The sequence below is a fragment of the Camelus ferus genome, chromosome 31 (assembly GCF_009834535.1).
Source record: "Camelus ferus isolate YT-003-E chromosome 31, BCGSAC_Cfer_1.0, whole genome shotgun sequence".
Lineage (NCBI taxonomy): Eukaryota > Metazoa > Chordata > Mammalia > Artiodactyla > Camelidae > Camelus > Camelus ferus.
This window is the reverse complement of record NC_045726.1, coordinates 9,754,514-9,768,360: the sequence shown is the minus strand read 5'-3', so window position 1 is coordinate 9,768,360 and position 13,847 is coordinate 9,754,514. Positions and strand designations below refer to the sequence as shown.

General features: G+C 33.4%; 1 protein-coding gene and 1 long non-coding RNA gene across 3 annotated transcripts in view; one reads left to right on the top strand and one right to left on the bottom strand.

Moving 5' to 3' along the window:
* Nucleotides 1-13,847, top strand: part of FZD3 (frizzled class receptor 3) — a 59,393-nt gene that overhangs the window by 11,910 nt on the left and 33,636 nt on the right. For both annotated transcript variants that reach the window (XM_032470864.1, XM_032470865.1), the window contains exon 3: nt 9,576-9,772. In XM_032470864.1, coding sequence (XP_032326755.1) covers nt 9,576-9,772 — 197 coding nt within the window. The remainder of the gene's footprint in view (nt 1-9,575; nt 9,773-13,847) is intronic.
* On the bottom strand, nt 4,859-11,599 carry LOC116660745. The gene is made up of 3 exons (XR_004316346.1): nt 11,588-11,599; nt 6,166-6,170; nt 4,859-5,058 (listed from the first exon to the last, which is right to left on the bottom strand). It is a non-coding gene; the product is annotated as an uncharacterized LOC116660745 (long non-coding RNA).

The window sequence follows — 13,847 nt, the reverse complement described above, 5'->3', positions numbered from 1 at the left end:
TATTTTCCCTGTCCATTTTATGAAGTTATTGTTAAGATCAAATGATATAAGTAATGTGTATATTAAAGAATTTTGAAGTTAAAGTGCTATGTGAATGAAGAGCATTACTCTTTTTTGCTTGTCACCCTGTTTAATTTCGGTTAGATTGTGGAATAAGCAATCTTTAATCTCTTTGGGAGGTTGATTGCTAGTCTTTTTTTTTAATCGATTTTTTAAAAATTTTTTAAACCTCTATAACATAATTAGAGGAAAACTCTGATGGGGTGGTTCATGCTTGCCTCCATTTCCTGTTTTCTTTTGTAATTGTCATTGAAGATTTTCTTATAGCATGGGAAACTGGCAGAGGGATAGATCCTGGTGGAAACGCAGAGCCTAAAAGCCTGAATATCCTTGGTATTCTTTTTGACTCATTAAGAACAAAGCATGTTTGAACCAGTCTCCCAGTTATCCAAACTCAAAATTCAGCCTTTTTTCCCTTAACTTTTTATTATGGAAAATTTCAGTTATATAGAAATACAGATGGAATAATATAATGAATACCATATACCCATCATCCAGCTTCAAAATTTATCAGCTCATAGCTAGTCTTGTTTCATTTATGACTGCACACCCAAGTGGATTACTTTGAAGCAAATCCAAACACCATAGTTTCATCCATCAATATTTTTATGTATACCTCTATAAAGAGTCTTTCAAAATACATAAGCACTATACCACTTCCTCAGTATCATCAAATATACAGTTAATGTTCAAATTCCTCTGAGAATTTCACAATTTTTTTTATAGTTGGCTTTTCAAATCAGGGTTTATGCATTGCATTCAATTGATACATCTCTTAATTTATAGTTGCTCCTTCCCTTTCCCCTCTCCTTTTTTTCTTATAATATGTTTGCCCTACAGAGTTTCTCATAGTCTTTATTTTGCTGATTGCATTCCTGTGGTGTTACTTCCCATGTTCCTCTGTCTCTTTTAATTTTTTTTTTGAAAGAATACTTCGTAGGCACATAATATCTGCTTGTCACTGTTTGTAATTTTAGCAGCCATCGATCATTTTCTAGGTCAATAATTTTATTAGGGGTTTGCAAAATGGTGATATTCTAATTTTGTCATTCTTCATTTCCCAGCTGGAATGCTTTTTAAATAGGAAGTTCCTCTCTTTGACTATTGGACTATTGAGTTACTCCCGTGTTCAGTTTATATAACAAAGACAGGATAAATACTTGATTATTCTCCTTTGTTTATTAGTTTTTAGCGTAATAAGTTGATTACCAAGACTCTTTCAAAAGTGACTAATGAGGTCTTTTTTTAAGTATCGTTATAAACTCATGGATTTTTACCCATTTGATGTGTTTCAGTCCACTGCAGTTACTGTTTTATTGGGGCTCAAACTGTTCTGTCTTTGGTGGGGGGAGCCTCTTCTAGGTTGCTGCTAAGTGTTTTTGACACTACCCTAGTGGTTTCTAATAGCTTCCTTGCTTTCTGGTGTGATCCAAGCTCATATCATAAAATTCTGCCTCTGATTTTGAGTTTTCAGTTTTTTTAGGGCACACGGGTTCCTTTAGTTGAAAATTATATTCACAAACTGCTTTCTGGGTGATACTATGCTTATTGATCCTAGGTTAGTCATTTTTAGGCCTATTCATAGAAACAGCTAGGAAGTACTTTTTCTTTTCTTTTTTTAAAGATAGTACATAATGGGTTTATACTGATACTTACAATTCAAATAATATTGCAGAGTTTTTGTTTAACATTTTTAAATTTTATTTTTTGTTTCTTATACTGAAACCTTATTATATACAGACATATAATTCCAGAATAATAGCAGTATTATTACTAACAGTATGATCACTGAGAGCAGTTTAAGATTTCTTTGTACTTCTTTTTGTCCTTTGGGATGTATTTCACCAAGGATGCACAGTCAAATTACTGTGTTTTAGATTTCTTAAATATTTCTTTATTTGGTTAAACTCAATACACAGGTTTATGTTTAATTTTGATTTTGAAGAATGACTTAAAATTTTTTTGTTTAAATTTATTTTATAGTTATGTTTTAAAACTTTGTACGTAGAACAAAGTACATTAGGAGAATTCTAGTTTCAGGCCCTCTCCCTTCTACCTTATTCTTTCCTTCCCTTAGTGGGTAATCTTTTTTTTTCCTGTGTTTTATTTTTTAATTGAAGTATAGTTGATTTACAATGAGATAGAGTAGTTAGTTATTTTTTTGTTTATCCTTCCATTAAAAATTGTAAATATAATACACTTATATAAAATGTTTATATAGTATCTATCAATATGTGTATATTCTTTCACCTTCCTTTAATATAGTGTTATACTGTTTTCTCTGCCTTGCTTTTTAAACTTAATATATCCTGGATATCCCGTAGAAGTATTTATAGATATTCCTCAAATTTTTTTTTCCTCAAATTTTTTTTATAACAGATGAAATTTACCATTCCAACCATTAAGTGTGCCGCTCAGTGGCATTAAGTACATTCACCCTGTTATGTCATCACCGCTATCCTTCTCCAGTGCTTTTTCAGCTTCCAAAACTGAAACTCTGTACCTGTTAAATAACTCCCCATTATTCTCCTCTCCCCCGAGTCCCTGGCAACCACCATTCTACTTTTTTCTTTCTCTCTGATTTTGACTACTCGTGTACCTCCTCACATAAATGAAATCATACAATATTTGTCCTTTTGTGATTGGACTTGTTTTGATTTATCATAGTATCTTCAAGATTCATCTATGTTGTAGCTTGTGTCAGAATTTCCTTCCTTTTTATGGCTGAATAATATTCTGTTGCATATATATACCATATATTTAGTTTACCCATTCATCCATCAGACACTTGGGCTGCTTCTACTTTTTGCCTGTTGTGAATATAGCTGCTGTGAGTATGGGTGTATATCCGTTCCAGTCTCTGCTTTCAGTGTTTCTTGGGTATATACCCAGAAGTGAAATTGCAGGTAATATAATTCTGTGTTTAATTTTTTGAGGAACCACTGTACGATTTTGTATAGCAGCTGTTCCATTTTACATTTCTACCAGTAGTGCAGGAGGGTTCCAATTTCTCCACATCCTCAATAACTTTTGTTGTTTTCTGGGTTTTGTTTTTGTTTTGTTTTCTTTTTGTTTTGGATAGTAACCAGTCTGATGGGTATGAGGTTGTTCTCATTTTTTAAATTCTGCTCCTATAGGAGAACATTTGATTTGTTTCCTGTCTTTTGCTATTGAAAGTAGAGCTTGTCCTTATTAATTTACTTTGCCCCCTTTTTTTTCTTTTGGATCAAAGTGAAGCTTTCAACATTATGTGTTTATACTTATAAGTGGTGTAATTAAGTGAAAGGATAAAGCAATGCAACTTTCCCATCTCTAGACCTTTCATGTTCCTTCTGCCTTAATAGTCTCATCTCCATCTTTGCCTCTCAGAATTCTAATGGTTGTACTTGATACATTTGTAAGTAGAGGAAAAAAAGTAGGATAGCAAAACATTATGTGTGGTATCATCCTGTTCTTGAAGAAAAAGTCTTGACTTAAGAAAATAAATATACTTCTGTGATAATGTCACATTTCTGCAAACCAACTCATTGAAAGACTATTAATATTTAATATGCTATCATGAGACTTTTTTTTAAAAAATAAGATTTGTGAAAGAAAAACAAATCTTGGGATTAAAAGTATTTTACAAACCCAGAATTTTTTTAACATGTGTGTATGTGTGTGTATAAATAAAGTAATTCTGAAAGTTTTGGACCTTTTCTCATTAGAAATTTTATTGTTACAGAAAAATCTTATAACTTATTTATATAACTACATATAAAAATAAGGTCTTATTTTTAATCACTTAAAGTTATTCTAAAAAGTTGTTTTTGAATAATTTATTTCTCTAATTTGGATCTGAAATAGAATGAATATCAGTTTTGAATTTTCAAGGCCATTCTACATTTATTTCCACTTTTAGTGAATAATATTCCCAAACCCAGTAGGATACAGTTTCTATGGTTATTAGACCCTTTGTAGAGTGACAAAGATTGGAATTCTGATTCTCCTGAGTCAAATTTTGGCCTTTGACTCTGTCCCCTTTTCACACTCCTTGCTGAGCTTGGGCTGTTGCTATGCTTGAAGGCTTGTCAGCTAGCAGGTTCCTATGGTAACGGGGATGGAAATTTCAAAGAAGAAAGAGAATGAGAGCACAAAGGCTTGGTTGATTTGAATTTGAACAAAGAATAGAAGGTTCCATGTTGTGTACATTTGTTGAAGAAACCAGAAATTCAATTTTAGAAAGTTACTTTTCAGTTTGTAAACTTCCTATACCCTGGCCTTAATTTAGTGAACAGAAGTATTATTGTTCAAGGAAGTACTAAGAATCTTTCAAAAATTTAATCAGCTAAAGTTTCTTTTTTCAACTTTATAGAGCTTTGATAGTATTCTTTATATATATTCAACTTTGCAATATTCAGACTACCTTATTTAATTTTGTTTTTGCTGAGGTTAAAAATTGTTAGGGTTAAAATCAAGGCAATTTGCTTTTTTGAAAAATATTAATATTTTTGTTTTTATGTAATGGTTTTATTGAGGTATAGTTTGTGTACAATAAACTGCACCCATTTAAATGTTCAATTTGATGAGTTTTGACAGATGTCTATATCCATGAAAACATCACCACTATTAGGGTATAAAAATTTCCATCACCTCAAAAGCTTCCTTGTGTCCCTGTGCAGTCCACCCCAAGTTGACTCCTTGCTCTAAGCAACCACTGATCTGTTTTGTCATTGTGTATTAGTTTTGGGGTTTTTTTTTTAGAGTTTTATATAAATGTAATCATATAGTATTTACTTTTTAATGTCTGGTTTATCTCACCCAGCATAATGATTTTGAGATCATCCATGTTTTGTTTTGATTTCTGAAAACCATTCCAGTTGACAGCTGACTTTCTCACTTGGCAGTTGAGAACAGGGAATTCAGCAGGGATCCTCAAGTCCATCAAATAGGCCTTCTTCAGCTTTATTAACTTGCAACTCTTTCCTAATCTCCTTTTAAGCTATCATTTACTGGGTTCTGTATGCTATTTTATGTATTCTTATTTATATTATTAAGACAATTTTAAAGAGGAAAAAACTGAAATTTAGAGAGATTATGTAGAACAAATTGGTTAAGCTCAAGGGCTCTGGATAAGAACGCTAGAGTTCAACTAATTTGCGGCTGTCTTTGTAGCTGTGTGATCTTGGACAGGCTACTTAACTTTCTTGTCTCATTTTCTTCACATGTGTTATAAAATGGGATTACTAATAATAATACCTACCTTATGGGAATGTTGAGAAGAGTAAATAAGATCATGTGTGAGGCACTAGAACACTGTCTAGCCTATTAAGTGCAGTGAGTGCTAGCTGAGATATAGCCAAGGTACTTATAGCTAATAAGTGGCAGAAGCATAAACTGATAGCTTTAGACTTAGTGCAAGCACAGAATAGTCACTCAAATCTCTCCTTCATTCCTGACATTGGTAATTTGTGGGGTTTTTTTCTCTTTTACTTATTATTACCTTTCTTCTATTTTCTCTAAATTTAATTGGCCATTCTTTTTCTTCTTGAGGTAGAGCTTACAGTTGATTGTTTTCAGCCCTTCTTATTTTCTGATATATGCAGATCAGGTTATAAATTTCCTGAGTATAGCTTTTGCTGACATTTTATTATCTTTACTATTGAATTCTGTATGTAGATTATACACATATATACATAAAAATTATATTTGTTGTTAATGTAATGTAATTATATATAATTGTATATAATTTAAATTTCAGTTATGATTTCCTTTGTTGATATGGGTTATTTAGAAGGTTTTTTTTGGTCTAATTTCCAAATAGCCAAACAGTTGAGTATTTTCTAGGGTTCTTTTTGTAACTGATATCTGCCTTAATTCCATTTTAGTCATAGAACATTCTCTGAATGATTTTAGTACTTAGAAATTTGTTGTGGCTTATTTTAGGAGTTAGAATATGGCCAGTTTTAATAAAGATTCCATGTGTATGTTAAATAGTTTCCACACATTGTTGGGTGCCATAATTATAAATGTTATAAATATGCCAAATTTGTAATTGGCTTGTTTAGATTTTCTGTATTCTCACAGAATTTTTGTCTCACTCTTATTGAGAGAAGTGTATTAAACTCTCACTCTATGAATTTGTGTATTTCCCCTTTTAGTTCTATTTTTTAATTAAAATAATTTGAAGCTGTGTTATGTGGTATGTATATGTTTAGATTTGCTTTTTAGTCTTGGTGAATTGATTCTTTTATTTTATCTTTAAGAAATGATGTTCTTTATCTCTGGGAACACTCCTTGTCATGAAGTCTACTCTTTCTTTTGGCTAGTTCTTTCGTTTATTTTTTTACCTTCCTTTTACTTTTTTAACCTGTCTCTGTCCTTATAATGAAAGCATGTTTTAGTAAACGGCATAGTTTTTTTTTTTTTCTGCTTTTGTTTTTACCTAGTCTGACAATCTTATTCTTTTATGTAGAGTTTTTAATCCATTTACATATAATGCAATTAATGATATACTTGGGTTAATATCTACCATCTTATTTGATTTCAATTTTTTCAAACTGTTTTGCACTTTTTTCTCTCCTATCTGGACTTCTTTTGTATTATTCTATTTCTCTTTATTGCTTTTTTAGTTGTTCTTTCTTCTGTTGTTTACCTTAGCAGTTATATGTATCCTTGACTTATAATATTCTAATATAAATAATAACTTTAATCACTCTCCCATTAAGTGTTCCTCTGACCCCCATCTTTATCATTTTATTATTATACATGCTAATTTACCTGTATTTTGTACATATTTTAAGGCATTATTTTTTGTTTTTACAAAAAGTATTCATTTATATTTTGCCACATATTCACCTCTTTTGTTGCTCTTTCTTTTGAATTTTCATCTTAGATTGTTTTTCTTCTACCTGTTAATGCAGTTTGCTAGTGACTGATTTTCTCAGTTTTTGTTTCTCTGAAAATGTTTTTACCTTGCCTTCACCATCATAAAGAATATTTTTGCTGACTACAGAATTATAGATGAGGAGTTATTTTCTCTCAGCCCTTTAAATAAGTCATTCTGTTGTTTCCTGATATTCCAAAGTCCAACAGTAGTTTTCTGTGGAAGGTAAGGTGTCATTTTTTCCACTGACTTCTTTCAAGATATTTTTCTTTGGTTTTCAGCAATTTAAATAAACATGTGCCTAGGTGTGGTTTTTTGTTTTGTTTTGTTTTTTTGTATTATTCTTCTGGGGATTTGCAGAACTTTTTGAATCTGTAGTTTGTTGTCTTTAATCAGTTTTGAAAAACCCTTAGCCATCATGTTTTTATGTATTGCTTCTGCCAACTGTCTCCTCTTTTGAGATTCCAATTATGCATATTTTAGACGTTTTCATGTGTTTTATGTGTCTACTATGCTCTTTCCTGTATTTTTCCATATTTTTTGGTCTGTGTGCTTCTGTTTTGGATATTTTCTATACCCTTGTTTTCCATTTTGCTAGTTCTATCTTCTGATGCTTATAATGAGTTCTTAATTTCAGTGATTATGTATTTCAGTTACAGAATTTCCATTTGATTCCTTTTGTGATAGATTCCAATTTTCTGGTGGAATTCTTCATCTTTTATTTTCTTGGAACATGTTTGTCATATATAATCTTGTTTATTAAGTCCAATAGCTGGATTACCAAAACTTTGTATTTTTTCCTTTGTTTTTCAGTCACATAGTCCTGTGTCTTGGAATGCTTAGTATTTTTTATTGAGTAGTAGACATTACAAAATATTGGTAAGGCTCCACATGATGTTATATTACTCCAAAGAAAGTTCACCTTTTCTTCGAGTTAGCAGATAAATGAGGGCGGATCACCTTGATTCACTGAGGGACTGAGCTGAGTTGAGGCTCAGTTTCAGTTTTGTTGGATCTCTGCCTCCCTCCGTTTTGGCCCTGCTACTAGAATATAATCACTCAGGGGCTTCCAGCTGAGATTCTGTTAGGTTCAGTTCCCCTGGCAGGAGCTGAACATCTAATCACGTTTCCCCAACCTGATAAAATTGCCAAAATGTCCCTTCTGCTTTTCAGAGGCTTTCTGCTTAGATTCTTAGCCTCCTTCCCTGTGAAGCTTCAAAATTTTCAAGTATCTTGAAGGGAAAACTGGTTCCATGTCAGGCCCAATCCTAGGTACCTACGCTTTTCACCTATGTTGTTCCTTTCATTTTGAGTTTTGTCTGTAATCTTGCAGTACTACCAAAGCTCTGCTGGTTTCTTGGTTCTCTAGCACTAGCCAAGGCACAGCTTGATTCTCAGCCTCTTTCCTTACACCCAGGCTCAACAGATACCTCCCTGGAAAAGTGGCTGCGTTTATCAGGCCGCCTCTCCATGTTTCCCTGCTCTCTGGATTCTTGGGCCCTTTAGTACTTTTCCTTCAGTGGTTCTCTAATAGCTTTAATTAGATTTTTTTTTTAACTTTTTCCCCTGTATTTTGAAGTTGTTCTTAATGGAAACATTGGTTTAACACAAACTACTTCTTCATACTTGGAAGTAATAGTCATATACAGTTTATTGTTATGTATCAGTTATCACATCCATTGTACAGTTAACTTACTTGACATCGGTTTCTGTAAGTGACTCTTGGTTTTCTGACTGCATTGTGTTTAGAAGGCCTCTGGAAAATGTTATATATCAAGTAGAAATCAATTGATTGAGTCTTCATAGACAGACAGGCCTGGTGGTGAGAATATCTGTTACCAGTTCAAAATCAGCAGTGGCTGTGAAACTATTAGATAAACGAGTAGAAAAACATTTGGTAGTCAGAAGCTTAGATGCGCATTTCTTGGGATATTTGATCTATTCCTATTGTTATAATGATTTTAGTGTGGTTTTATGTTTGGAGCCACTATTTTTTCTTTTCGTTTCCTTAATGATCAGCTTACAATGTTAGCTCCATTTACACTATGTAATTTCAGAGTTGAAAGAACTCTGTTTTCAAAAAAAAAGTTAATGTAAAAACAGTAAGAAAATAGGAGACCAAAGTGAGAGATCTCTTCCCTACCTCTCACCCTGTGTACAACCACTTCTCTTCCTCCCTAGCCCTTTCCTTCCACTTCTTTTTCTCCTTTTGATACATGTTAATTGAAGAAAATGTAGAAATTGAAATATATAAAAAGAAGAAAATTAAAATCTCCTGTAATCCTATCGTCCAGTAGTAATCATACTTCTGAGCATTTGACACATATCTTTTGTGGGTTTTTCTATATAAAATGGTTATTATTGCTGTTAGTGGTTCTCAGCCCTGCCTTTTCATTAATACCACCTGTAACAATGAAAATATACATACAGATTCTGGGATGCACCTTAGACTCAACCAAGTCAGAATCTCCAGAGGTAGAGCTAAGAGGATTTTGTTGAAAAAAAGCAAAAACTCCCCTTCAAAAATTTTTAATAGCCTTCAGAAATCTTTTAAAACAAACAAAAAAATGAGTATTGCTGTATTATATGTAGAAAACTTTAACTTGTATGCAACTCTTTATATAATGACACAATGTTAACTTTTTCCTAGCCATTCCATCCCATGGTGAATCTGGATTGTTCTCGGGATTTCCGGCCATTTCTTTGTGCACTCTATGCTCCGATTTGTATGGAATATGGACGTGTCACACTTCCCTGCCGTAGGCTGTGTCAGCGGGCTTACAGCGAGTGTTCAAAGCTCATGGAGATGTTTGGTGTTCCTTGGCCTGAAGATATGGAATGCAGTAGGTGCGAAAATCTTAGATTTTCATGGATTATTACTTGTGTTGCAGTATATTTAAAATTATTTGCCTTCTAGTTCTCATTCTAGTTTTTGAGAACTGTTTTGAAGTTGTATGTATTAGTCATAATTTTGAACAACAATTTCATGACCTTAGAACTGTGCATTTACTTAGGAATTTGGAAGCACTAAATGAAAAAGGGGGAAAGAGAAAAATGTTTCTGTGAAGAAATTTTTAAATAATTAAATTTTAAATAGTTGAATCAAGATATTCAGCTGATTTTTCTCCCTTATGAATTTTTTTTCTGGTTATAAAGGTAATGCCATTTATGAAAAATTAGAAAATACAGAGAACATAATCACTCGTTACCTCATTATTAAAAAGCATTGATGATGACTTAATTGGACTTGAATATCTTTGTGATTTAAATGTGTTAATTAGTATAGTATTTCTGTCAGTTCTGTTTTTCTGTCACGTATTAACATACCCAGACCCAAAAATGTCAGGTACTTTTCAAATCACTTCCAATATATGTAGATTATAAGCATTCCTAAAGGTTTGAGGATGTTTACTAGATAGCTTTATAGATTTGTACAAGAGAATATTAATCGTAGTGATAATGTATACAGTAGTAATACTGAATTTCTTATGTAGTAATGTGCCTTTTTGTATTCTTAAACACTTCAGGGATAAAGAATAAGATGAATACTTATGTACCTATTATTATCTGGCTTTGTTCAATCTTAACATTTTGCAGTATTTGCTTCAGATTTCTTTTTTTTAAGAAATAAAATAATACAGATAGAGTTGAAGGTTCCTTCCATAGTACTCAGTTTGATTTCATTTCCTTTTTCCCTCCCCAAAGATGAGGTAATCATTATGTTGAATTTGTTGTTAATCATTCCTATCTTTGTTTTTTATACTCTTACTACATATATGCATATCCATAAGCAACATGTAAATTTTTTTACATGTATTTGCATTTATATCTGTAAGGGTGGTTCATTCCTCTTAATTGCTATATAGTGGCCAGTTGTATTACTATCCTGTAGTGATTTAGTCATCTCCTACTGGTGGTCATTCATGTTGTTTCCAAGGTTTTGCTATTATAGGCAATGCTGTGTTGAACTGTCTTTTCTCCTTCATGTTTAAAATTAATTTTTTAAATCATCTGACAGTAGCTCTTGGAGGTGGGTAAAAAGCAGGTGTTGTTACTCATTTGACAGACGGAAAAACTTAAGAAATAAAATATATTAGTTACTTGTAGTCATTCACTGGCATTTTGCTTTCTCATGTTTGTCTACCCTATTTCCTACCTATTTAACATATTCTCTTATATAGCCCTATCTAACCATTCATCTACTCTCTCTCTCCCCAAAACCTGATAATAGTCATAGTCCCTCTTTTAGAAGTCTGTGCATTTCTTGGCATTTATAACAACAGTTATGAATTGCCTGTGCAGGAATCCTATTTTAAATTTTTTGTATCTAACCCCTATTGTTTAGTGGTCTTTTTATTTTAAAAAATTATATACAGATATAGAAATTTCATTATGTTTTGTCTTTCTCTATTATGGGATGAGATTAAATCTGTTTTGTGTCTTCACTATTGCCTGGGATTGCCTAACTGAAATCTTAAATTCTGTCAAACTGATCTTTCATAACAACCTTTCATTTTCATTTTACCACATTTGTCATATCCTTGTTCCTACTGTACCTGTTCTTCAGTTTCATGGACACCCCAGACTTTTGGGGTTTTTTTTCCCCTTCTTAATAACCCCCTTCCTGATTTTATTTATTTTCTTACTTAGGTTAAGCTTTACAGTCCATCACATAAAAGTAATACTTTTGCCATCCATTTCAGTTCATTCCTTTCACTGTACTTGTTCAGATCTCCAGTTGGATAAGTTCAGCTAATTTCTTACAAATTAATTATGCCACATACTTAATGATGTAAACCGTAGCAATTCTATTTGCTTTTTGTCTTTGTTCAGTTAACAATTTGTCAACAGGAGGATTTCTACTCATTCTCCTTAGTACCTATGCCAAATTCATGTCACTCACTTCAAACTCATATTTCACCTTTATTCTGTGTTTGGCCCTTACTCCCCTCAACTGCAGCCTGTCCTTTTTTTCCTGAAAATCTGTTAGGCTATTTTTTGTGAATTATTGTGGTCTGCTACATCTCAGACCAGTCCTTCTCAATTTCCCTTCTTTTCATCCTCTTTCTCTTTCTGGTGTTTCCTAGAGTTCTGTTCCTGTTCTCATTGATTCTGCACGTTTTTCCTGGATAATCTCATCTCACTGATTTTAACTCTTATTCATATACTGATGACTCCTAAGTCTAAATCTATAGCCTTGACATCTTTCTGCTAAGTTTCAAAGCTGCATATCCAGCAGCCATTGGACATACTAGCTTGAATTTGTCTTAAATACCTCAATTTCAACATGTCTAAAGTTGATTTTATTCCTTGCTCGTTTTTTTATTTCCTGGAAGGCATATTCCTCCTTCACTGACCTAAGCTCCCACATCCAATCAGTTCTAAATTCTGTAGCTTTTGTCTAACTAATTTCATATCTGTCTGATTCTCACTGCCTTATCTAGTTTTAGTTATAGCTCTGCTGATATTGCTGCTTACATTTTTGCCCAGCTCAAATGTCTTCCACACTCCTAGTCATCTTTCTAATTACTTGGTTTAGGGCTATATGAATATATTTTTATTCAGCAGGCATCAATTCAACAAAGATTAAGTAGATGTCTTCTGCATGCTAGACATTATTTTAGATAGCGAAGATGAGCATGAACAAAACGTAGTCTCTGTTCTTATGGAGCTGAAAAATTGTAGTGGTGGTGGTAGTGGGAGGAGATAAATAAATACATAATTTCAGATGGTAGTGAATGCTAATAGGAGAGAGTAGAGTTAGGTGATAGTGATACAATGTGAGGAAGCAAGACTCTACTTTCTATAGAGACATTGGGGAAAGCCTTTTTAATAAGGAAGCTTTGGAAAAGGGACCTGAATGAAACTAGAGAACAAATAATGCAGATATGTAGAGAAGAACAGTCCAGGCAGAAGAAGCAGAACAACAAGTGCCAAGGCTCTGAAGTGGAAACGTGCTGGTGTATTCACAGAGCAACGAGGAGACCACAGAGGCTGGAGCCAAGTGAGTAAGGGAGGAGTGAAGGAAATAAGATCAGAAGAGCACTGGGGGTGGGGTCTTTTAGGTCTGTTATGGAATTTGGAGTTGACTCTGAGTGAGAAAGGAAGCCATTAGAGGATTTTGAGAAGAGATATCATGAGCACAGGAATGTTGTGTCTTTAAAAGATCACTTTGCCTCTTGTGTGGGAATGGAGATCAAAATTGGAAGCCACTCTAGAAGGCCAGGGATGAGGTACTCGTGGCTCAAACTGGGTGGCTGCAGTGGAGGAAATGAAAAGTGGTCAGATTCTTGATCTGTCCCAAAGTAGAATGACAAGGAGTTGCTGATGGGTTGTGAGGTGGATATGAGGGAGAAGGGATTTCAAGGATGACCCCAGGGTTTTTGGCCTGTGCAGCTAGAAGAATGGAATTACCACTTGAGGAGGTAGAGAAACTGAGGAGTGGAAATCAAGAGTTTGGATTTGGAAGGTTAAAAAGGGAGGGGTGTATATATTATGAATTGGCAATTGGATATACAAATATATCCAAAAACATATATAAACCGAACTTTGCGAGATTTTAAGTTTGATATCAATGTTTATACATACATAAGACACACACACACACATATATTTCTGCAACATGCATACCTCTCCAAACCTTGTCTCCTGTCACAAGTCATATACTCTTCATGTCCCAGCAATACTGAACACACCCTGTTCAAACCTCTATGCCTGTGCTTGCATTTCTTGCTAGGATACTGATTGGCATACTGCCAGTACTGGCAAATACGGATTCAGAATCTTGTGTTGAGGGGCTTACTTTACGAAGTCTTTCACAACCTCTTCTCCTGAAATAATTAATCCTTTTCTATATCATTTTTGTATTTGATATACAGTTTGATTGCTTCATATGTCACACCGCTGTATTTTATGTTGTATT